The sequence below is a fragment of the Arachis hypogaea genome, chromosome 12 (genome assembly GCF_003086295.3).
Source record: "Arachis hypogaea cultivar Tifrunner chromosome 12, arahy.Tifrunner.gnm2.J5K5, whole genome shotgun sequence".
NCBI lineage: Eukaryota > Viridiplantae > Streptophyta > Magnoliopsida > Fabales > Fabaceae > Arachis > Arachis hypogaea.
In genome coordinates this window covers 115,482,329-115,507,075 of record NC_092047.1, presented here as the reverse complement: position 1 = coordinate 115,507,075, position 24,747 = coordinate 115,482,329, and the positions used below count along the sequence as shown (strand labels likewise).

Below are 24,747 nucleotides of genomic sequence, written 5' to 3'. Positions count from 1 at the left end.
CGCTGAGCCAGCGCCGCTCCTACTGCATGGTTAGAGGCATCACACATAATCTCAAATGGTTGACTCCAGTCTGGCCCTCTCACAATCAGAGCTTGAGTCATGGCAACCTTTAGCTTATCAAACGGCTTTATGCAATCCTCACTTAGCTCGAACTCAACATCCTTCTGCAGCAGTCTGGATAAGGGCAATGCTACCTTACTGAAGTCCTTGATAAATCTCCGGTAGAAACCTGCATGACCAAGGAACGAACGGACTTCCCTCACGGAGGAGGGGTAAGGTAAACTATAAATGACATATACCTTTGCTGGATCTACAAAAAAACTAGTATTATAAACAACATGTCCTAAAACAATTCCTTGTTTCACCATAAAATGGCATTTTTCAAAATTCAATACAAGGTTTGAACTAACACACCTGTCTAATACTCTAGCTAAACTATCCAAGCAAAGGTTAAATGAATCACCATACACACTAAAGTCATCCATGAAAACTTCCATACAGCTCTTAATAAGATCTGAGAAAATACTCATCATGCACCTTTGGAAAGTATCCGGTGCATTACATAAGCCAAAAGGCATCTTCTTGTGTGCATACGTTCCAAAGGGACATGTAAAAGTAGTCTTTTCCTGATCTTTAGGAGCTATATGAATTTGAAAATAGCCAGTGTAACCATTTAAAAAGCAGTAGTATGATTTACCTGACAAGCGATCAAGCATCTGATCAATGAATGGCAGGGGGTAGTGATCCTTGCGAGTAGCCTGGTTAAGGCACCTGTAATCAATGAACACCCTTCAGGAATTTTGCACTCTAGTTGTCAGGAGCTCTCCATGCTCATTCTTTACTGTTGTGACTCCAGACTTCTTGGGCACCACTTGTACTGGGCCAACCCATTCACTATCCGAGATTGGATAGATGATATCAGCTTCTAGCAGTCTGGTTACTTCCTTCTTGACAACTTCTAAGATGGTGGGGTTCAACCGCCTTTGAGGTTGACAGACAGGCCTTGCTACCTCTTCTAAAAATATCCGGTGCTTACAGACTTGAGGGCTGATGCCTACTATATCTGCCAAGCTCCACCCAATAGCCTTCTTGTGTCTTCTCAGCACACTAAGCAACTGCTTCTCCTGTTGGGATGTGAGATCCCTTGCAATGATAACTGGGAGCTGCTGATTATCCTCAAGGTAAGCATACTTGAGGTGGGGTGGAAGGGGCTTTAACTCCATTTTCTGCTCATGGCTAGGCACTTGATCATCTGGAGTTAGTGATGTGGCAAGGTGTCTTCAGTAAGCTCAGAGGGTTTCCCCACACTGGGACCTTGCTCCATGTGCATCTTTTCTACTTTTTCTTGGTGAACTGCAGCTACAGTCTCATCAATAATGTCGCACTGAAAGATGGGATGATCTTCTGGAGGGTGCTTCATGGCTTCATCTAGGTTAAAGCTCACTGCTCTGTCATCTATCTCAAAAGAGTAAGTTCCTGAGAAGGCATCCAATTTAAACTTTGAAGTCTTCAGAAATGGCCTTCCAAGGAGGATGGAAGATGGTCTTCCTGAGTCATTAGGGGGCATCTCCAAAATATAAAAGTCAATAGGAAATGTGAGCCCCTTAATGCTCACCAGCACGTCCTCAGCATTTCCAACCACCGAGATTATGCTTTTATCTACCAAAACAAAACGTGCTGCCGACCTTTTTAAGGGAGGGAGCCTCAAAGCATCATATACAAATAATGACATAATGCTAACACATGCACCTAAATCACACATACAGTCAAAAAATTGTACACCCCCAATGGTACACGTAACCATACATGGCCCCGGATCCCCAAATTTTTCTGGTATGAAATCCATTAAAGCAGATATAGAGCTACCTAAGGGAATAGTTTCTAAATCCTATATTTTATCCTTGTGCATGCATAAATCCTTTAGAAACTTCGCATATTTAGGTACCTGGTGAATGACATAAAAAAGGGGAATGGTTACCTTAACCTTTTTGAAGATCTCCACCATCTTGGGGTCGAGCGACATCTGCTTTCTGGACTTCCTAGCAAGGTGTGGAAAGGGGATAGGGATGGCGTCTCTTGTAGCTTCAGATTCCTTTGGTGCGCTATTCTCTGGTTGAGCTGCTTCTTCATCAACCACGTCTTGTACTTCATCTTTCTCTTCAACATCCTCTACCTCCATAATGTCCTCAACTTGAGCGTCTTCCTTTGAGCTTGGCTCCTCATGATTCCTCTCTTGCAGTGTGGTTCCAGACCTTAAAGTGATGGCATTGATTCCACCTTTGGGGTTGGGTAAATGTTGAGAAGGAATTGCACTGGAGCTTGAAGGTTGATTGTTGGGGGTAGATAATGAATCCATCCAGGAGACGAGAGCTTGTAAAGTAGCGTTTAGACCATTTATGGTAGAGGTAAGTGTATTCTGAATGTCTTGTTGTCCTTGCGCAAGAGAGCGAAGCACCTCATCATTAGAAGAGGGAGGGGGGGTAAGTGATTTGAGGGGTCTGCTGTTGGTTGTTCTGAGGCGCTTAGGACTGCCTTTGGTGAGGTGCTCGGTAAGGCTGGTTTTGGTTCTACTGTCTGTTGTTGTTGTTCCACCTCTAATTTCCACTGTTGTCTCTGCCTCCTCTGTTGTAGTTCTCTTTTCATCCCTGGTTGGAATTATCTCTCCATCCCTGGTTGGAGTTGTCTTGCCAACCTTGATTGTAGTTTCCACCTTGGTTATAATTGCCGCCTTGTTGATAGTATCCTTGATTCGGGCGGTCATAGAAATTATGGGTAGCTGCCAAGGTGTTGTCTTCTTGTTGGAGTTGCAGACACTCATCAGTGTAATGAGTATAACAGGCACATAGGCGAAAAATTGACGATTAAGAATTTATAGAGAAAATAGCGTTGCAAGTACAATCCTTAACTGACGAAAATCCCGCTTATCAATTTAGAAAGAATTGTCACAATTTGAGAATAAAATACTGGGAGTAAAAATCCCAGGTCGTCTCCCAACGAGTTGACAAGAGAGTGCTATTTTATTGATCAGGAATTCTCTGAGAGATTTTAAGGGTTGGAGAACAGAAAAATAAATGATTGTAAATTAAAGCAATGAAAATTAACGAGAGAATTTATATAATCAAAATAAAAACCTTGACCTGGAGAAGATTAATTGGAAGTAGGGGTGCACATGACCCGGCCCGGCCCGAAGGCCCGGCCCGATCCCGAACACTTTAGGGACTAATTTGGTGTGATTTCATCGGGTTTAGGGTCGGGTACGGGTCTCAAAAATAGACCTGGTCATTATTTCGGGTCGGGTCCGGGCCATAGCTCAGGTCACCCGAAGTTGGCCCGGTGGCCCGGTTATCATACACAATTAATATTTTGTGTTATTAGTGATGGATCACGACTATTCTTATGTGGAATTTAAGTATTGTAACCCTTAATATTTTGTGTTATTAGTCATTATAAGACTATAAGTTAATGTTTTATGTTTAGAATGTATAAGACTTTAGACTAATACATAAGATTGTGTTATTTGTATTGATTTAAATATTTGGTATTATTAGACAATATTAGTATTGATTGTGGTTATGCTTTAATTTTGAAGAAGAGTTGGTTCTTGTTATATTTTTCTAAGTGAATTTTACCATGTTAACTAATGGTTGGAGTCTTGAAAATTTGGATATTTTTACATGCTAGCTTACAAGAAGGTATCAACGTAATATAATGTTAACGGCCCGGTTTTCACCCGATTTTTACCCGGTATAATTGTCGCCCGAAAGTGTATTGGTTTCATCGGGTCTAGGGTCGGGTTCGGGTCTAATAAATAAACCCGGTGTATATTTTGGGCCGGGTCTAGGTCATATCAAACCCGGCTTCACCCGGCCCATGTGCACCCCTAATTGGAAGTTCTATCATTGTTGAATTTTTCCAAGTGTAATAATAAGAGGTTGTTGTTCTACTTAGTTATCCTTTACCTGATAAAGGAAAGTCAAGCAACTAACTAACCAACTCTGAATCCCAAGTCCTAATCCTCTCCTAAGGAAGGATTAGAGTCAGAGATTAGAGAGCTAGCCAACAACTTCTAATTCCCAATTAACACTTGAGTATTTCAACTCAAGGGTCTCCTTTTAACCAACTCCCAAGTCAAGTTAGGAGTCTACTCCATTAACATGAATACCATTCTTATAGACATATAAAGGGAATAAACAGAAGACATGGAAATTCAAATAAAGCAATAACAAAAATTTAATTAAAGGTAAAAATAATTCTTTGCATTAATAAAGGCCAAAACCATAAACATCCATATCTGAACAGGGTTAATAAGTAATTAAGAGTAAAGGAATAAGGAAACAAACTAGAATAATGGAAACTTCAATGGAGGTAGTAACTCTTCTCAATATCCAAATCAAAGCACAAAATCCTAAAAACTATGAATGTGAAGGAAACCTAGAGGGGGTATTATTTTCTCTCTAAGATTCCAATCTAAAGCTCAAAACTATGTGAATGAGAATGTGTGTTGAGTCTCTTCTTGTCCCTTGATTCTAGTCTGTGTTTCTGGGCCGAAAACTGGGTCCAAACTTAGCCAAAAATTGCCCCCAGCGTCTTCTGCGTTTTCTGCACGTGGCGCATGTCACGCGTACGCGTCAGGCGCGCGCACGCGTCAGGCGCGCGCACGCGTCAGGCGCGCGCACGCGTCAGGCGCGCGCACGCGCGCGCGTCGTTCCTTGCTGGTCATCTCCTTTAATTCTTGTGCTTCTTCCATTTATGCAAGCTTCCTCTCCATCCTCTAAGCCATTCCTGCCCTATATAGCCAGAAAACACTTAACACACAGATCACGGTATCGAATGGTATAAAGGGGAATTAAAATACACAATTTAAAGGCTTAGGAAGCAAGTTTTCTACCATAGAGCAAAATTGGGAAGGAATTGTAAAATCATGCAAATTGTATGAATAAGTGTGCAGAGACTTGATAAAAATCACTCAAATCAGCAAAAGATAAACCATAAAATCTCACCCAACAACTCTAACACAACCAACATCATACATACATCAACCTAGGGTTTATAAAATCTAGTAAACCACAAGGGTTCGTGATTCCTTATCTCAACTCACTGAATTTTGTGATGAATATCACCAATGGCTCATACTAGAGTACTTCTAAACAACCAAAATCACAAGATTTTTTCAAAATCCATAACCAAATTTGAATTTAAGAGGGAAAACAAAAACTGGTCAGAGGAGAGCAAAATACTCATTATAATACCTAGATAGACTTGAAGAGCTCGTCGAGGGCGATGCGTGGCCACAAACGTCTCGTCAATCGGAGCTCCGGAGAGAAAGTTATGGTAATTTGAAGTTTGGGAAGCTAGGTTTTCATTATCTCTTCTTTCTATCTGCCCCTCTCTCATTCTCTAGGGTAAAAAGCTGAAATGCTCATAACTAAGGTTTATATATGTTGGATCTTGGGCCCAACTTGGACCCGGTTCACTTATATGGTCCGTTTGGCTCAATTTTGGGTCAAAATCTTTAAGATTAACGTTCTAATGTGCGTTTTAATTCTTTTTACCTTCTCAAAACATAAATTCTAATTTATTAACTATTCTCGCTCATAATTAATTTTCTCAGCTGCAGTACCAGACAGATCTCAGCCAGTACTGTCGGTCAAATTTTTAGTGTGCGTTTTTACGCAGAAAACTATTCCGACTCAAAAAAATCCACTGAGTCCAAATATCATATTTAAGTTGTTAAATTTTGATTGCTAAATTTTCTAATCATTTTTGTCCATATTTAATTAATTACTTAATAAATTACGGTTTGACCGGATTTTACACCATCGTGCTGCCATTCGTCTCACCATCGCGGTCAAGATCACGAATTTCCAGAGTTTATGTCTCATCATTCTCGAAGCCTTGAACCCTTCCTAGATTCGCCAATCACCAGCGTTCGCATCCATAGGCCCTGTTTTGCCACTCTTTGCCCATTGTCCGTCATGTTCATCTGGTCTTCCTCAAACTCTGCTCACTTATCTTACTCAGCAAAGGTAATGGTTACTCTGCTCAGTGCTTAGACTCATTCTTGGCTTACTATTTGATGATAAATTATACTGTCTGTGTTACTGATTCACTTCTCATGTTTTCTTTTTTTTTTTTCTGGCGTTAAGTTTTGTTAAAGTTTCTTGGTAAATTTTATGCTCATTCAATGCTTTTTTTGTTGTTAATCAATAATCATTGTGCTGAGCTTGTTAAGATTGGGTTAAAAATTCTGTTAATCTTTATTAAAGTATGCTAATAATTAATGATTCTGACTATGGTTGTAGTGGTCATTGTAGAACTTTTATTGTGAATTCTTTAACTTGCATTGACTTTTCCCCTCTGCAGTAGTTCCAATTGTGTTACCGGCCTTCTATAGAGCAATGGTGGTCTAATGAGAGTGGATGTTGGAGAGAGGAGAGACTTTGTTGTTGTTGATGATGATAACTTTTGGGATCTCATTATTATTGCTATTATTATCTTCGTTGTTGAAGTACTTGTGTGCATTGAAAATGACGAGCTCAACGGTGGATTCATAATGATAATCATCATAATCATAATCAATTTTAAGATTATGATGAAAAAGATTATGTGGTTTGAGATAAGAAGAGAAAGAATATCTATGTCTCTTCTCATTATGACGGTTGTTGGTGGTGATAATGAGTTTGAAATCGGAATAGCCTTCACCATTGTTGTTGATGTTGGTTTCATTATTGTTGTGTTTTTTGGCAAGTACCCTTTATTTTTGAGGGAGGGATATGTTTTTTTTCAAAAGATAGATTTTATTAATGTAATAAGATTATTAGTCCAATTCCATTAATGCGTGAGCATCTTTTTTTTTTATATTTTCTTATTATTTTAGATATGAATTTATTGAGTTTTATTTAGATCTTAGTATTTGAAGCCTATTTAGATGCTACTTTGAGGTGCATTGTGGTTTTATTAATTTCAGGAAAGATTCAGACGAGTTTGACAGAGTTCGTGCAGAAGAAAAAGGAAGAAAGTGGATGTTGTCAATCCTGACCTCCTTGCACTCCAACGAGTATAACTTGAGTTACAGTGGTCCAATTAACGCAGTTCTAACAGCATTGGAAAACCAACTTTTAGAGCTTTCTAACAATATATAATAGTCTATACTTTTCTTCTGGCATCACGGTGCTAAACGCTACGACTCGGTGTTTAGTGCTAGGTGCCTCGTAACCAGTGCCCAAAACCACAAGCTAGTGGCGCTAAACACCGAGAGGAAGACAACAATGCCACAATTTTCCTCTGCCTCAGCAGTGCTAAATGTCGAGCCCGGCATTTAGCACCAGTAGCGCGAATCTGACTTTGAAGAAAGGGCTTTGTTGGCTTAGTTTTAGTTTTTATTTATTTATTTTATTTTATTTTCATTATTATTAAAACAAAACACAATATTTTAAGGTTTAGATTCTATTATTTTTATTTTATTTCCAAATCAATTAGGTTAGATATAAAAGGAGAAAAGATTTAGTTCTTCGGAGCTCTTCTCTTCTTCCTATTTTCTGCACTTTTTAGAATTACACTCTTTTCTCTGCTAGAGTTTACTTTTTTTATGAGCAATTAAACCTCCATTGTTAAGGTTAAGAGCTCTGTTTATTCTATGGATTAATACTATTGTCACTCTATTTTAATTATTGTATTGATCTAAATTCAATGATTACTTTCGTTCTTCATCTTACGAATTTGAGTGTATTAGAAAATAACTCTTGTTTTACATGAATTCTTGTTGATTCTTGAAAAAGTTAACTCACTTGAATAATAGCTTGAAAGTAATTCCTCCTAAATCACTAATTACCTGGACTTAACGGGATACGTGATTTATAATCCTCTTATATTTCGGTAATTAGGGTTTTTGTGGCTAACAAACTAGAATTGGACTTAACCCTTTAATCTACATTAAGTGACCAAGGAATTAGCAGTTGATTAGATTAGAGGAGACTAAATTACTAAGGAATTATGATTTAGTCAATTAGGGTTTGCCATGAATTGGATCTTGCATGATTAAAATAGTTGGTAAGAATTATTAATCCGGAAAAATAAACACCTCTGAAACCTTAATTATTTTCTCATATAGTTTTCACTCCAAATTTACTGCTTGCTTTCTAAATTCCTGATTTATTGTTTAATGCAATTTGAACCCTAAATCACTATTTTCTGCTTGTCTGACTAAGTAAATCATTCAACCATTGTTGCTTGGTCCATCAATTCTTGTGCGATCGACTCTCACTCACCTGAGGTATTACTTGGTACGACCTGATACACTTACAGGTTCAGTTGTGATATTCTAAATCCGCACCAAATTTTTAGTGTCATTGTCAGGGTTTGACTGTGATTGATAACTACCCGTTGTTTGATTGCTTAGATTAGACATTCTTTGCTTTAATTTTAATTATTTTTGTTCTTTAAGTTTTCAAAAATTAGCCTTAAATAATTTAAAATTTTTTTCCTTAATTTCTGAAATTAAGTTTGGTGTCCCTTTAGTTATTTGAATTTATTTTTCCTAATTATTTACCTCACTGGAAATTCTCTTCACTCTAATGTAGTAATTTCCACTTTTTCTTATTTTCTGGTTGTTTATGAGTAGGAACAGAGACAAGAAACTCCTTGAATTTGATCCTAAGATTGAGAGAACTCTGAGAAGGCGCTTGTAGCAGGCTAGAGCTTATAAAGTTGCTCAGAATCTCAAGGGAAATTTTGAGAAAGAAGCAGCAGAGTCTACTATGGATCCAAACAACAACAACAACAATGTTGTTAATCCTCATGTCCTTAATGCTCCTAATGTGCCTAAGTAACCAAGAAATACACTGGGCTCATACACTGCTCCTAGCCCCAACTTCTATGGCAATAGTATTATTGTACCTCCTGTAACTGCTAATAATTTTGAGTTGAAGCCTCAACTCATCTCTTTGGTGCAACATAATTGCCAATTTCATGAACTCCCGTAGGAAGACTCAAACTTGTTTATCTCTAATTTCTTGCAAATCTGTGACACTGTGAAGACCAATAGAGTTCATTTGGATGTCTATCGGTTGCTTCTCTTTCCGTTTGCTATATGGGACAGAGCCAAGCATTGGATTGATACACAGCCCAACGAGAGTTTGGATACTTAGGATAAATTGGTTAATAGATTCTTAACCAAGTTCTTTCCACCTCAGAAGCTGACTAAACTGAGAACCGATGTTCAGATTATCAGGCAAAGAGAGGGTAAATCTCTCTATAAAGCTTGGGAGAGGTACAAGATGATGCTCAAGAAGTGTCTTCTTGATATGTTCTCAGATTGGATTCAGTTACAGATTTTCAATGATGGAGTTACTGAGACTGCCAAAATGTCTCTGGATAATTCTGCAGGTGGGTCTCTTCACATGAAAAAGACTCTTGAGGAGCTCTTGATTTGATTGAGATGGTTGCTAATAACTAATATCTATATTCTTCTAAGAGGACCTCTGCGAGGAAATGAGTCATGGAATTGGATGCTTTTGATACAATTCTTGCTAAGAACAAGGCTATGTCTCAACAGATTACTGCTATTACTCAACACTTGAGTGGAATGCAAATCTCAGCCATCAATACTCAAGATACATCCTATGACATGCGTGGTGACTTCCCTCAAGGTGAGAGTTATGATTATGACGAATTTTCTCCTCAATAGGTTAATTACATGGGCAATTCCTCTAGACCCCCCAATAATGATCCTTTCTCTAAGACTTATAATCTGGGGTAGAGAAATTACCCTAATTTTGGTTGGAAAAATCAACCACAGAGGTAACATAATTTTGGCAACAATAACAATTAGGGCCATCAAAATAATTTCAATAAAAGTAATTTCAACAACAATAATCCACCATCCAGTTCTCAGAAGTCTCCTGACTTGGAATCTATAGTTGCGGAGCTCTCCAAGAGTACTCTTAGTTTCATGCAGGAAATCAGAGCTTCACTTAGGAGCTTGGAGGTTTAGATGGGTCAACTAGCTACAAAAGTTATTGAAATTGATCAGAGGTCCACCAACACCCTTCCTAGTAACACAATTTCAAATCCAAAAGAGGAGTGCAAGGTTATCACCTTGGTAAATAGACCAGTGGCAGGTGAGAAAGCACAAGTTACTAAGGGACCGGTTGAAAAAGAAGCTCCGGAGAAGACTGAGGATGTTGTAGTACATGCCCCTCTAAGGCACCCGGATAACCCCTTTCCGGTTGATCTTGAGAAATATCTGACATTGCCTAAAGCACCTGAATGCAAGCCAAAGATGCCATGTCCTGAGAGGCTTCAAAAGGAGACCAAGGACAAGCAGTTTTCAAAGTTCTTGAAAGTCTTTAGAAAGTTACAAAATCAATATTCCTTTTGCTGAGGTTTTGGAACAAATGCCTCTCTATGTTAAGTTTATGAAGGAGTTGCTATCCAAGAAGAGGCCTTTAAAGGGAGATGAGATAGTGGTCCTGACCAAGGAATGTAGTGCCATAATTTAGAGTAATTTGTAAAGGAAGATTCCTAATTCAGGGAGCTTTCAAATTCTATGCACCATTGGAAGCACAACCTTTGAGAAAGCCTTGTGTGATCTAGGATCAAATATCAATTTAATGCCCTTGTCTAGGATAAAGAAGTTACAAATCAAAGAAGAACAACTAACAAAGATAGGATTACGAACAACAGATAAATCCTTGAAGCATGCACATGGAATGGTAGAGAATATATTGGTCAAAGTGGGTAAGTTCTTTCTCCCAGTAGACTTTGTAATTCTTGACATGAGGGAGGATAAAAATGCTTCTATCATCCTAGGAAGACCATTCCTAGCCACTGGGAGAGTTTTGATTGATGTGGAAGAAGGTAAATTGATGCTGAGGGTGCATAACAAGCATTTGATCTTCAATATTTTTAAATACATACATCACTCAGGTGAAAAAGGAAATTGCATGAAGACTGAGGTTACTAATCCAAGTCTCTAAGAACCCCCTGATGATGTAAAACATAGTTTGTAGCTCAAGCCCCCTTTTATGGAAATCAATACAATTTCTCCTTATATCAAACCTAAGTTTGGTGTTAGGTGTGTGTCATCCACCAAGGAGAAAGTTCCAAAGAAGAAAGTACCAAGGGGATAGAGAAACAAAAAGATCCCCACTAAAGGTTTCTCTCCAAGGTTGAAGGTGGTGTTGACTCGTAATCTGGTGTTGTCTTATACAGTAAACAAGATCCTCTCTTTTGAGCATATTGAGCTAATCCATGAGGACACAAGGAGACGATTCACAGTGAGAGGTGAGGAGTTGAAGCATTATGACCAACCTCTACCATAACAACAATCAACTGTCAAGCTAGTGACGTTAAAGAATTGCTTGTTGGGAGGCAACCTATCTTTAGTATCCTTTGGTTTTATATTCATTTTGGTTGTATTTAGGTTATTATGGTTCTTTATAGTTTTTCTATGTTTTACAGGTGTTTTGGTCATGCAAAGTGTTTATAACAAGAACAAGTGCAATCAGAAGAGTATTCAGAACTCTCTGGAGGTAATTCAGTTCGAATGTCTCAGCGCTAAACGCCGCGAGCTGGCGTTTGGCGCTAGGAGGCACATATTTTGAGGATAGCCAACTGTGGAGAGGGCGCTAAATGCCGAGCCTGGCGTTTAGCGCCAAGGTGCACGCATTTCAATAATTTACCACTATAATGGTGGCGCTAAATGCGGCTACATGGCGTTTGGCGCTAAGGGCTTTATTACCCAGTATGCATACGCACGGACCTGTGTGTGTACGCATGAAAAAAATTTTACTTCTTCTTGCCTTTATATTACTCCCTTCTTTCTTTTGCAATAATTTTTGTTTTTACTCATCCGTGCACTTCTTATATTTCTCCCCATTTTCATTTTTTTTGCTTGGAGATAAGCAAACTCTTAAGTTTGGTGTTGCAGAGCGAGCTCTCTATTTATATTATCATCAATGGCACCAAAGGGAGGTGAATCATCTTCACGAAGGAGCACAGCCTGAAGAATGAGATGGCCACCAGAATAACTGAAGTGGTTGAGTTTTTTTTCGTTCTTACCCCCTTCTTGTTCTTATTTTATTATTTCCTATTTTCTGTTGCTTATTTTCTGTGCTTTGTATGATTTTCAATATTTTTAGTCTTTTAGCTTTAGTCAGTTTATTTAGTTGTTTTTATTTCTATTTTTATAAAAAAAGGTATCTCATGTACTGTTCACTGAGCTTGAATTTAAAAAGAAAAAGAAAAGTGGTGTAATACATGAGTGGTTGAGTTATATGTAGAGTTGTCTTATTTAAATTGATGTGATAGTATTTATCTGTGGTTTTGAATGCATGAAAAGAATAGTGCATATTTGATCTTGGAGTTAAGGTTGTTAATTCTTGAAGTACAGAAATTTAGAGAAGTATTATGAATTCTCTAAATTAAATAAGAAACTAATCCTTGAAGCAAAAGAAACAGCAAAAAAAAAAAGAAAAAGAAAATAAAATAAGCAAGGCCCAAGGCTCTGAGCATCAATGGCTAGGAAGGTTAAGTGTGATGAAAATTTCAAAAGAGTTGTTTTCCTAGCTGTATGCTTGTGGTGTGAATGTGTCAAATAAAGCTTAAGACTGAGCACTTAGAATCAAAGTCAAGTGCAAATAAAGAGTATGCCAAAGGCTCTGAGCACCATTGACTGGGAAGAATTTAAAAGAAAAAAAAATAAAAGCTCAAAGAGTTCCCCAATTAAGTGCTTGTGGTGTTTTTGTGTCAAGTAAACCTTGAGACAAAACATTTATAGTCACGGCTAGGCTCACGGTGCAAAGCACCAAAGAAAAGAAAAAGAAAATGCTGTGTTCAAGGATTAGTCAGAGGTCAAAAAGAGAAGAATTCATAATATTATCCGGGTTCTAGTTCCAAAGGACATTAACATTTCTGAGCTTCAAAGGATAGTGAGATGCCAAAACTATTCAGGGTCACAGTGTCATTAACCCCACTCAGAGAAAAGACAGGAGTTTAATTGAAAAACTCAATTCTTAGGCTAATCCACTTCGTATTTTTATATTGTTTCTAGTTGCTTGAGGACAAGTAACAATTCAAGTTTGGTATTGTGATGCGTGAGCATATTTTCTATATTTTCTTATTATTTTATATATAAATTTATTGAGTTTTATTTAGATCTTAGTGTTTGAAGCGTATTTGGATACTACTTTGAGGCACATTGTGGTTTTATTAATTTCAGGAAAGATTCGGGCGAAAGAAAAAGGAAGAAAGTGGATGCTGTCAATCCTGACCTCCTCGCACTCCAACGAGTATAACTTGAGCTATTGAGGTCCAATTGATGCAGTTCTAGCGACATTAGAAATCCAACTTCCAGAGCTTTCCAATGATATATAATAGTCTATACTTTTCTTCTGGCATCATGGCACGAAATGTAAGGTCCCACATCGGTTGGGGAGAGGAACGAAGCATGCCTTATAAGGGTGTGGATACATCTCCCTAGCATGACGCGTTTTGACGAGTGAGTGTGGGGGGCTTCGGCTATCATCCCTATCGTCAAAGGCAAAACCGTGAGGCCTTGTGTGCCAAAACGGACAATATCGTGCTAGCGGGTGGTCTGGGCTGTTACAGATGGTATCAGAGCTGGAGCCCGGATCGATGTGCCAGCCAGGGCACTGGGCTCCCTTAAGGGGATGGATTGTAAGGTCCCACATCGATTAGGGAGGGGAACGAAGCATGCCTTATAAGGGTGTGGATACCTCTCCCTAGCATGACGCGTTTTGACGAGTGAGTGTGGAGGACTTCGGCTATCATCCTTATCATCAAAGGCAAAACCGTGAGGCCTTGTGTGCCAAAGCGGATAATATCATACTAGCGGGTGGTCTGGGCTGTTACACGAAATGCCATGACTCGGCGTTTAGCAGCAGGTGCCGCATAACCATCGCCTAGAACCACATGCTAGTGGCGTTAAATGCCGAGCTTGGTGTTTAGCGCCAGGAAGATAGTAATGCCATAATTTTCCTCTGCCTCAGTAGTGTTAAATGCCACAATGTGCCTCAAAGTAGCATCCAAATAGGCTTCAAACACTAAGATCTAAATAAAACTCAATAAATTCATATCTAAAATAATAAGAAAATATAGAAAAGATACTCATGCATCAGACATGTAGCATACTAAGCAAAGGAATGATGGGTATTCTAAAACATTGAAAGAAAATCTAATGAAAGATAACTCCTTGAGAAAGAGAAAGGTTTAAATAAAGTATTCTAGAAACAAAAGGGAAAGTAAAGTATTTAGAGAGTAACAGGTAAAGAAAGGTCACTGCTACTTCTTCAATGGCAGATGGACTCTTGTTCTTCAACAGTGGTTCGAGCTAAGGCTACCACTTCATGAAGGGATGTGGTCTTGTCTTTTAAAAACTTTGATGTTTCTCGATTTCTATATTTTCCAAGTAAAAATTGCGCTTAGTTGAATATTTTTCTTTGAACCTCTTCCTCTTTTAAGTTGTTCTTGAGCCATAATCACCATCTCCTTGGTTCCAGGTGCTGGGTTAGGCATGGGAGTTCGGCCAATCTCCAAATTGTCTCTGATTCTGGATAGAATGTCACACAATGCATTGTGGTTTCATTAGCACAAATACAACGAGGGCAATCGGGGCTCACAACATTAATTCTGGTATGTAATTTAGTTTTAACTGTCAATTCTTCATGCATCACTTTCAAAGGAAGGATTTAATTTTTGGTTGACATTGTAGTTTCCATATGGATCTCCAGTCTCCAGACCTCCTTCAATCCACATTTCTCAAGAAGGAATTCGATTGGAACGTGGTAGAACTGGAATGCCAACAAGTAGCTCGAGACAACAGAATAACTTCCATTCTTCTCTCTGGTCCAGGTAACAACATCTTCTTGAGAAATGACTGCCTCTAAAATAGCATTGCCATTGTTGATTGAAACGAATAATTGATTTGTTCTTGATTCCATGTTCTGTTAGGTTGCATGAGTTCAGATATCCAAACTGGATATTGTTGTGTCCATTGTAGTTGAAATGAACCCCCATAGGTGGAAAATTTTTTATCTAGTTATCTTTAGTAATCTTCACCAAATTGCCTCTTTCTATGTACTAAAATATGCCATTTTCCAATACCTTTGTTCCTTCTAGAATACTTTGCCATCCCTAAGAAGGGTTATTTTCTATTTTTGCGTGCAAGAATGTTGAATATTTGAAGTGCTTACTCTTATAGACTTTATGAATAAGAGAGTATGTCCTTGTAATTAATCTCCACCATTGTTTCTCTTATATAGCCAGATTAAAAGCTCTAAGGTCTTTGAAGTTTAGACCCCTTCATCCTTGAGTCTATCAGTAACCTTCCAACTAATCCATTGCATCTTCCTTTCTGAGTTCTTCTATCTCCACCAAAACTGCATAATGACTTTATGAATCTCTTCTAATAGTGTTTTAGATAATTTGAAATAACTCAGGGTATAAATCAGAATAGTTGTAGCAATAGCTTTAATTAATACCTCTCTTCCGCTAGGAGAAAAAGGGCTCTCTTCTGGTGTTGTAATTTCCGTAATACTTTATCCTTAATGTAGTTAAGTGTCTCCCTCTTTGATCTATTAACCATTGTGGAAGGCCCTGATACTTATTCTGGCATCCAACATATGGTATAGACAATAGGGCACCAAGCTGATCTCGTACATCAGGAGGTGTGTTCTTGCTAAAAATACCATCTGTCTACTAATCTCTTCATAAGCTTTCAGAATCATAAATAACTTTTTGCAATCCCTAGTAGTAGCTTTTCTAAACAAGATAGAATCATCCACAAAAAAATAAATGACTGACTTTGGGACATCTAGAATTCAATCTCAAACCAGAAATTTCTAGCCTTCGTTCTCCGCTGTGGAGCATACGGAAAAAATCCTATGCACAGACTAGAAATAGATAAGGAGAGAGGATCATCCTAATGTAATTCTCTACATGGTTTGAAAAAATCATGAGGTTGACCTTTCACAGTAACGGAGTAAGAAACTATCTCTACACACTCTTTAATCCACTCAATCCATTTTCTACAAAAACGCATCTTGTTCATAACATCCCATATAAAACTCCATTCAACTTTATCATATGTCTTGCTCATATCAAGTTTCAGAGCCAATTCATAATCACAATAGTTCTTATTCTTCAGGAAGTGCATAAATTCATGCGCAATGAGTATGTTATCATTGATTAATCTTCCTTTGATAAAAGTACTCTGAGTATCACTGAGAACCCTATTCATAACATGTTGCAGTCTATGCACTAAAAATTCGGAAATAATTTTATAAAATACACTACTGAGGATGATTGGTTGAACCTGCATCATAGAATTAGAATTTCTAATTTTTTGAATAAGACAAATGTTCGTGTGATTAAAAGCTTTTAGCAATTTACCTCTAGAGAAGAAACTCTTGACTGCACATATCACATCCTTTTTAATCAGTTCCCAATAAAAATGAGAATTTTTTTTGTAAAACCATGATCACATGGAGCTGCAAAAGGATTGATTGAGAAGACTACTGTTTTAATTTCTTTCTCTGAAACTGGCTTAATAATTATCCAGTTAGTATTATTATCAACTTTGGTAGGAATTTCTTCAAGTACCTCAGTTGGATCCTTTGGGTTCATTGAGGTAAATAGCTTAAAAAAATCCTCAACTGCTGCTGCAATTCCCGCTTGATCTGTAGCAACCCTTCCATCCTCACCAATAAGTTCTTGGATTTTATATCTATGACACCACAACTGAAACTTAGAGTAAAAAAATGTTGTATTTTTGTCACCCCAATTCAGTGACTGCACCCTAGATTTTTCTTTCCAAAAATGCTCTCCTTGCTCTAAATTCTCTTCTAGTTCAGCCTCTAACAACTGGATTGTAGTGCCATCAGCCTCTCCCACTTTCCTTTTCTCTTCTTCTAACCTTAATTGAACACATTGGATGTGGTGCCTTGAGTTTGAGCCTGCTAATTTTTGACATTCCATCAGTCGATGCCTACGATGCTTCAGTTTCACAACTAGTTTGAACATAGAGGAGCCGACAACCTCCAAGTCCCAAACTTGTTTAATGATTGTAGAAACCTCTTCTCTATCATACCAATGCTCTTGTAACCAGAATCTTCTCTTAATCCTTCCCTTTTCTCACTCTGAATAAATTATTAGGGGGTAATGGTCGGAGCCCATATCCTCCAAGTGTGCCACAAAAGCATTCTATCTAATCTCTCATGGATAAAATTCTCTCCAAATTAGCTATTACACCAAGTAAACTTTTTCCCTTGTACCCTAAATCCATCAAACCAGCCTCATTAACAAAGTCATTGAACAACTAAATTGATGAGGCCAATTTCATCCTACCACCTTCCTTCTCATGATGAGATCTAATTGCATTAAAATCACCAGCTACTAATAGATGATCTCCAAATTCATCAGGGTGAAAATGCACAAAAGTAACTTCCCATGCCTTAGAGCCTTATAAGTCTTCCCAAGTGAACTGTATGAAAAAATTATTGTGGGCTTTGATTTGACACTTCACATCATCCCTCCAAGCCACCATCAATCATCCCGCCTGACCAATTAGGTCCACAAAAAAGTTAAAACACAAATTAAAACTCGGCTCCTTTTATCACCCTCTCCACAATCGACGTATTATTTTTGGTTTCACATAGAAACAATACTTCGGAGGAATGTGATTTGGTAATCCTTTTGATGTTGTGAACTATCAGGAGTTTTCCTAAACCCCAACAATTCTACATTGCCATCTTCAGGGATCTTCGGGTGCCAATCGTTAGGTGGCACCCTCTCCCTACTCAGCTTGATTAATTTTGTTCTAGTAGTGTTTCTTTGCTATCCCATCTTCCTTCTCTTCACCCGTTCTCCTTTTCACCTCTATCACCTTGGTATTTGATTTATTTTTCCTCGCCATTTGTTTCAACCTTTGTTTGCGAATGCCTTTGGTGTTTGTTGTACTTGCTGAAGCACTAAAAGATAATGTGCCTTCTGAATTGAAATTCTGTTCTGACTTCTCTACTTCATTCACCCTTTCTGCACTTTCCTCCTTCTCTCCTTGCACTTTCTTATCAATCCTGGTTATCCCTTTATACTCTGCTCCACCTTCTGGGACCTGAATTGCTTCTGCTGACTTTTAAATTTCACTATACACTTCCCCCTTCCTTTCCTTTTAGGGAGTTTTCATTATTGGCCGAGAGAGCTGCAAAGCTTCTGATCGGCCTTAAAGAAGTAGGTCTCCTATTATGCTAACTTATTCCTCCATTTTGACGAGTAGAATTTGGATTTTGATTCTCCTTTTGCATATTAATCCTCCTTCCAAACTATTCTACTCTGATCCACAGTCCCCACTTCTCCTCCACAATACTCCCTGCCATCGAATCTTCTAGGAATTTATTGCATCCTCAACCGTTATTCCCTAGGAAGCCATAATAGTGGCAAAAGTTTCCTATACATTATGTAATTCTAAAACCTTCTTGCTACCATCCATTAACTTCGTCATCCTCCTTAGTAGTTTTGTAGCGTCCAAACCGATCTTTACCTTAACAATAGTATCTTCTTTTTTTGCATCTCAAACAAGTCTACGTCTAAGACCTCTCCCATGGATCTCCCTATCTTCCTTCCCAGGTCTTTTGTTTTGCATTGCTCCGAAAGACCCCATAATAGAATCCATATAGGAATATGCAGAAAATCATCATCTACAATCGAAACGTCCTTCCTTTATCTTTTGAGGTCGAGAATATAATTTTTGAATAACCAAAGGGCTCCACTCTCAATCCTAAGTATATCAATCTCCTTACCAAAAAAGAATTGGAACATATTACCTGCATGATCTAAGAACTTAAAATCTTCAGGCTGCCTCCATATTGAGTATAAGGCCACCTGTAAACTGCCAGCACTGAACTGTCGATCAGCTATCAATCTTCCAACAAGGCTTTGTGTACATTTATCTAACCTTTCCCTTATGTCATCCCCTCCATATTCAATGATCTGCTCTTCCTGCAACACATCCACACTTCCTTCCATCACTTGGGAAGCAGCCAAGGCTGCCATTTTGTGTTTGTTAGTAACTGTTTATGAGAAACACTAACAGTAGTCCAATTAGAATTACTCCACTCAAATCTTAGCAGAGCAAAACAAAACCCTGGCTACGCAGGGCAAAATTAGATACTACTTTCTTTGAGAGGATATGTTAGCTAAGTGGTGTTGTCAGTATGACATTTTAAGACCATAACACTTTTGTTGATATAGTACTTTAAATTTGGATGATATTTTAAAGTTTATATTAGATTATAATTATATTTTAGTATATCTGTTTATATTTGAGAATGATTGAGAGTAGTAATATTCTACAATGAGAGTTGTTTGCTATTTGGAGAGGATATCTTCTAGCCTGGGACTTGGGGCAAAGAGATGTTATTTATGAAACAGATTGTGTGGATGCCTTTACTCCTGTCAATAATTTCCAGGATAACTCTGATTTTGTTGATCCTTTGGTGCTGAAAATCGGGACATCATGTCTTGGAATGGCGTGTTGACCTCCGATCGATCTTAAGAGATGCAAACAAAGTGGCAGACATCATGACAAAGACGGCGATGAAGACTCATACTCACCAAGTGGAGCTTCTGTTGTCTTGAAAGGAATTTGAGAGTAGCATTCAGCGGGACTGACTTGCTTCTTAAGCAGTTCCTTGTTCTTTGTTTTCTCTTTTTTATTTGTTTTGTTGTTATTTTCTTGTCACTAAAAAATATCTATTTATATTTTATTTATTATTTTTTTTATAAAACTGTTATTCTAGTTAAACCAAGATTAAACTAATTAGATTAGTAAACTAATAACTAGAGTAATTTAATGACCAATCCGATTTTCAAAACCTTATCTAATACTATTAGATAATAATTAATTAAGAAACATTACACATATTTCTTCTTCATTACAATGAAAAATGTTAAATGAGTGTAAAGACAGTAGTCATAAAAATTTCTAAAGATCATGTACACTTTGTCTTATTTTCATTGCAAATTGGAATTGAAGTTGGAACCACTAACTTTTGGGAAGATATTTTCCCCTAATTTTTGCAATATTTTTGCATGAATTTGAATATTTTTATATAACTTTTGATTCTAAATGATCAAGAGATAAACCAAGTAAAAGTTATGGGGACCACGTCATTGATGGCATCAGCATCAATTGTTTCCACTAGGATTACAGTGAAGTACATTATTTTGCTGTGTTTATAATATTTGTCATATTAATTGATAAAAAATATTTTATCAAAAATTTTATTTTACTATTAATCAAAGTGTAAATATTTTATAATTTTTTTTACGTGAATAACAACAAAGATAAATACTTATTAAATATTATATATATTAAAAGAAGAAAATTTTAATTTTGAGAGAACAAATTAAAGTGAGAGAAGATTTTTGTTTTTCAAGAAGTTATATTTGGCCATATATAATATAATAACATGCAGATAACTATCTATATAAATGCACACAGACTAGTGTTTTTTCCATCAATGTGAAGAAGTGTTACTTAAAAGTGTTATTTAGTAGTATAGTGTACTCTACTCTAGTGTGTTCTTCTTTGCATACAACATTCTCTACACTCTTCTTTTTAATTTCCCTAGATATTAATTATTAACTCCCAATCTTTCTCTGTAACTATGGATGGAAGGAAATTAGAGTACAAAGGTGTTGAAGCACTCAAGGAGATAGAGAGGCTAACTCTGAAGGCCGGTGAAGTTCAAGAACAAATTTTGAGAGAGATCTTGACTCAGAATAAGAATACTGAATATTTGAAGAAGTATTTAAACGAAAAAGATTTAAGCATAACTGAGTTTAAGAGGTGTGTTCCAGTCACAATTTATGAAGCAATATTTCCGTATATTGAAAGAATTGCAAATGGAGACGAGTCTTCTCTCATCACTGGTCACCCTATAACAGAGATGTTATGCAGGTGTACTATATTATATACAGAGTACTAATTTTTTCTTTTAATTAACGTATTTACATTCATTTGAAAAATAATGTTACATGCATCATCTTTGAGTACGCTTCTTTTATATAACTATTATTTTTTTAATTTGAATATGCCGAAAAATGATATTGACAAATAAATGTAATCGCAGTTCAGGGACATCAGGTGGAGAACCAAAGATAACACCATCAATAGCTGAAGATCTTGACCGTCGTACCTTTCTCTACAACCTTATCATGCCAATCATAAATCAGTTAATAGTAACATCCAACTCATTTTTCTTTTTTTTTTTCCTTAACTTTAATATAGATTGATTATGCATTTCATTTTCATAGATTATAATTATAAAATTTTAAATTATTTTAACATCGTTTAATATATATTTGATATACATTTAAATCAATAACTTAGTAAAAACTTATTAAATATATCAAAAAATTTTTTATAATTTTGCATAAATCATATATACAATATATATGTACAATTTAATGTTGAATTGATAAAATTAACCTTACTTCTTTAAATTAATCTTTAACAAGATTTTTTTATTTTATTTTAATGATAATAATGTATTTCATATACTCGTATAGGTTGAGTTATGATTCTCCTTTCCTAGTGCATCTTAAAAAGAAACCGAGATAAAAATGTATTATTGTATCACCATGTACTAATAATAATAACTAAAGACCCCATTACCATGCACTAGTTATGTTTATATACAATAAATAAATAAAATTTCTTCATTCGAGATTAAATTGTGTGGTCCAAAAAATTAGATACTAATGTATGCTCGACTTCACTTGGACTGCATTATTGCATTTAAATTTAATTAAGAATATATTTTTCTTAATAATGAAATGCGTTCCTTCTATATAATAGTATATGGTAATTTAAATGTGATGGAAACTATAACTTATTAACTAATGATTTAGAGAAAAGATCATATGAACACCTTTATAAATTAATTGTATGCTGATGAGATCATCAATGTAACCCATTTTTTCAACCCAGAATTTTCTTACTTGAATGAACGTAGTTATTGACTTGTACATGGATAATTGACTAGTCCCACTTAATTTTTATAAAAGAAATATTGAACAATCGAATTAAATTTTTGTTATTAGTAAAAGTTCTTAACATAATTTAATTTCAGGTATGTTCCTAATCTTGATGAAGGGAAGGCAATGTTCCTATATTTTGTGAAGGCAGAAATGTCCACCCCATGTGGCTTACCAGCAAGAACAGTTCTTACATCTTATTACAAGAGCAAGCATTTCAAGTGCAGGAGTCATGACCGGTGGAACGACCTTACTAGCCCAGACCAAACCATCCTTTGTGCCGACACCGCGCAAAGCATGTATTGCCAGATACTATCAGGCCTTATCCAACGGCAACAAGTCCTGCGACTTGGTGCGGTGTTTGCCTCAGCCTTTCTCAGGGCAATTTCTTTTCTCGAATGCAATTGGAAGATACTCACGGAAGACATAAGAACTGGACACCTTAACAACTCGATTACTGACCCTAATTGTAGATCTTGCATGAACACCTTGCTATCGTCACCAAATCCAACCCTAGCTGATGAATTGGCTAAGGTTTGTAGCGAAAAATGTTGGAAGGGAATTTTGTGCAAGATTTGGCCTAGGGCAAAATACATAGAAGCAGTGGTAACAGGATCAATGGCCCAATATGTGCCTGCTTTGGATTATTATAGTGATGGGAAATTGCCTTTGGTGTGTACAATGTATGCTTCATCTGAGTGTTACTTTGGGGTTAATTTAAGGCCTTTTTGTGATCCAAAGGACGTGGCATTTACAATATTACCCAACATGGGGTACTTTGAGTTCATACCTCTTGGACATAATGGGACATTGTTGATGGATTTTGATGAAAAGAAGCAAGTGCCTAATGAGAAGCTTGTGGACTTGGTTCATGTCAAGCTTGGTTGCTTTTATGAGCTGGTCATCACTACCTTTGCTGGTGAGTTAGTTATTATCTAGTTTGATGTATATATATATATTTTTAATTTATTTCATTTAATAGTCGATAAAATAGATGGCAATATATTTTTCAAAAATTACACATAAAATTTTTTTCTAGAGCCTAGTTTTATTATTGGTTCCAAAAAATATAGTTGATTTAGTATATATCTAGTATAATAAATTTGTGATACATGTATATGCATTTTTTTTTTCTTAACTATCTACGTACTCACAAAAGACCATCACAAAATTAATTAATTAATTATCTATCTATATATATTGATTGATTTTTAATATGTATATAATATTTTTGTTAAATTATTTCATGCATATGTGATATGTGGCATTGACCCTTCTATATAGTATATATGATGATGTTGACCAATAATATAACATGTTATGTCATCAACCAATGTCACCCATCAACAAAATAATAATGATCAACCAACTTAATACAATGTCAATTAATTAATATACATACCATTATATTATCTAATGTATCTAAATATATTTATCAAATGAAATTGTGTATTTTGATGCATACGATGATCAGGACTGTATAGATACCGAATTGGTGATGTGGTGCAAGTAGTTGGATTCTACAACAAAGCACCACAATTCCGTTTCATATGCAGAAGAAATGTAGTCCTAAGCATAGACACCGAAAAGACAAGCGAAGAGGATCTCCATAGAGCTATAACCATGGCTAAGAAGCTTCTAGAACCTCACGATGCTCTCCTACTTGAATACACTAGCTATCCGGACACTTCTTCTCTTCCAGGACATTATGTTTTGTACTGGGAAATCCAAATCCTCCATAACAATAGCAACAATAACAAGTATTTTAGTGTTATTGAGGAATGTTGCAATGTAATAGAAGAGGAGTTGGATTACGTGTACAGGAGGTGCAGGACGAATGATAGATCTGTGGGACCACTTGAAATACGTGTGGTTGAAGGAGGGACGTTTGATTTGTTGATGGATTTGTTTATTGCTCAAGGTGCTTCAATTAATCAGTATAAAACACCAAGGTGTGTTAAGTCTAAGAAAGCACTTAAGTTGCTTAAGTCTAGGGTTCTTGCTTCTTTCTTTAGTACTAGAGATCCCAAATGGGCACCTAAGATGTGTTGATCAACTTATTTAGAAGCTAAATAAGGATCAAATCAAATTATGATTTTATGATGTTTAATTTGCTTCTATCATAAGTGGGTAGTTGCAAATGATGAATTTAGCATGCACTTTGGTTCCTTATTACTATGTATATTTAATTTACCTCTATTATAAGATGTGCTAGAAGTTTGGAAGAAGGAATTTTTTTTTTCAATGTATTATTTATCTTTATTTTTATTTTTATCTTATATATTGAGTTTTAAAGTTGCAGGTGTGCATGGAATACAAGAAATTAGTTCCGTATTAACGAAAATAAGAAAGAATGAAGAATTCATAATATAATATATATTAACTTAAAATCTTAAGATTTTGAGTTATATATAATGTCTTTTCATCTTATATTTTTTTGTTTGATTTCTTTTCAAAATTTGTTTTACTATGGAAAACTCACCACCATAACTCAATTTGAGTTAACATTCACTTTTCTATAATTGGATTAATAGAATATATGAAACTAATCTAATGTAGTATTTAGATTACTTAATTAGATATTATATTAATATATAATATCCTAAACATATTTAAATACGATAATTCTGTCTGAATTTCATCTATATTTCAAATTTTTGTAGTTCATAATAGTTCTAAATTTTTAATGAA

The 24,747-nt window shown here is 36.3% G+C and overlaps 1 protein-coding gene across 1 annotated transcript; it reads left to right on the top strand.

The window, feature by feature from the left end:
- Nucleotides 1–20,533: 20,533 nt before the first annotated feature.
- Nucleotides 20,534–24,301, top strand: LOC112728515 (putative indole-3-acetic acid-amido synthetase GH3.9). Its single transcript, XM_025778678.3, has 4 exons — nt 20,534–20,977; nt 21,150–21,251; nt 22,152–22,975; nt 23,531–24,301. Exons 1-4 carry the CDS (start codon nt 20,685–20,687, stop codon nt 24,106–24,108), a joined length of 1,797 nt encoding a protein of 598 aa, XP_025634463.1. The 5' UTR covers nt 20,534–20,684; the 3' UTR covers nt 24,109–24,301.
- The last annotated feature ends 446 nt before the right edge of the window (nt 24,302–24,747 follow it).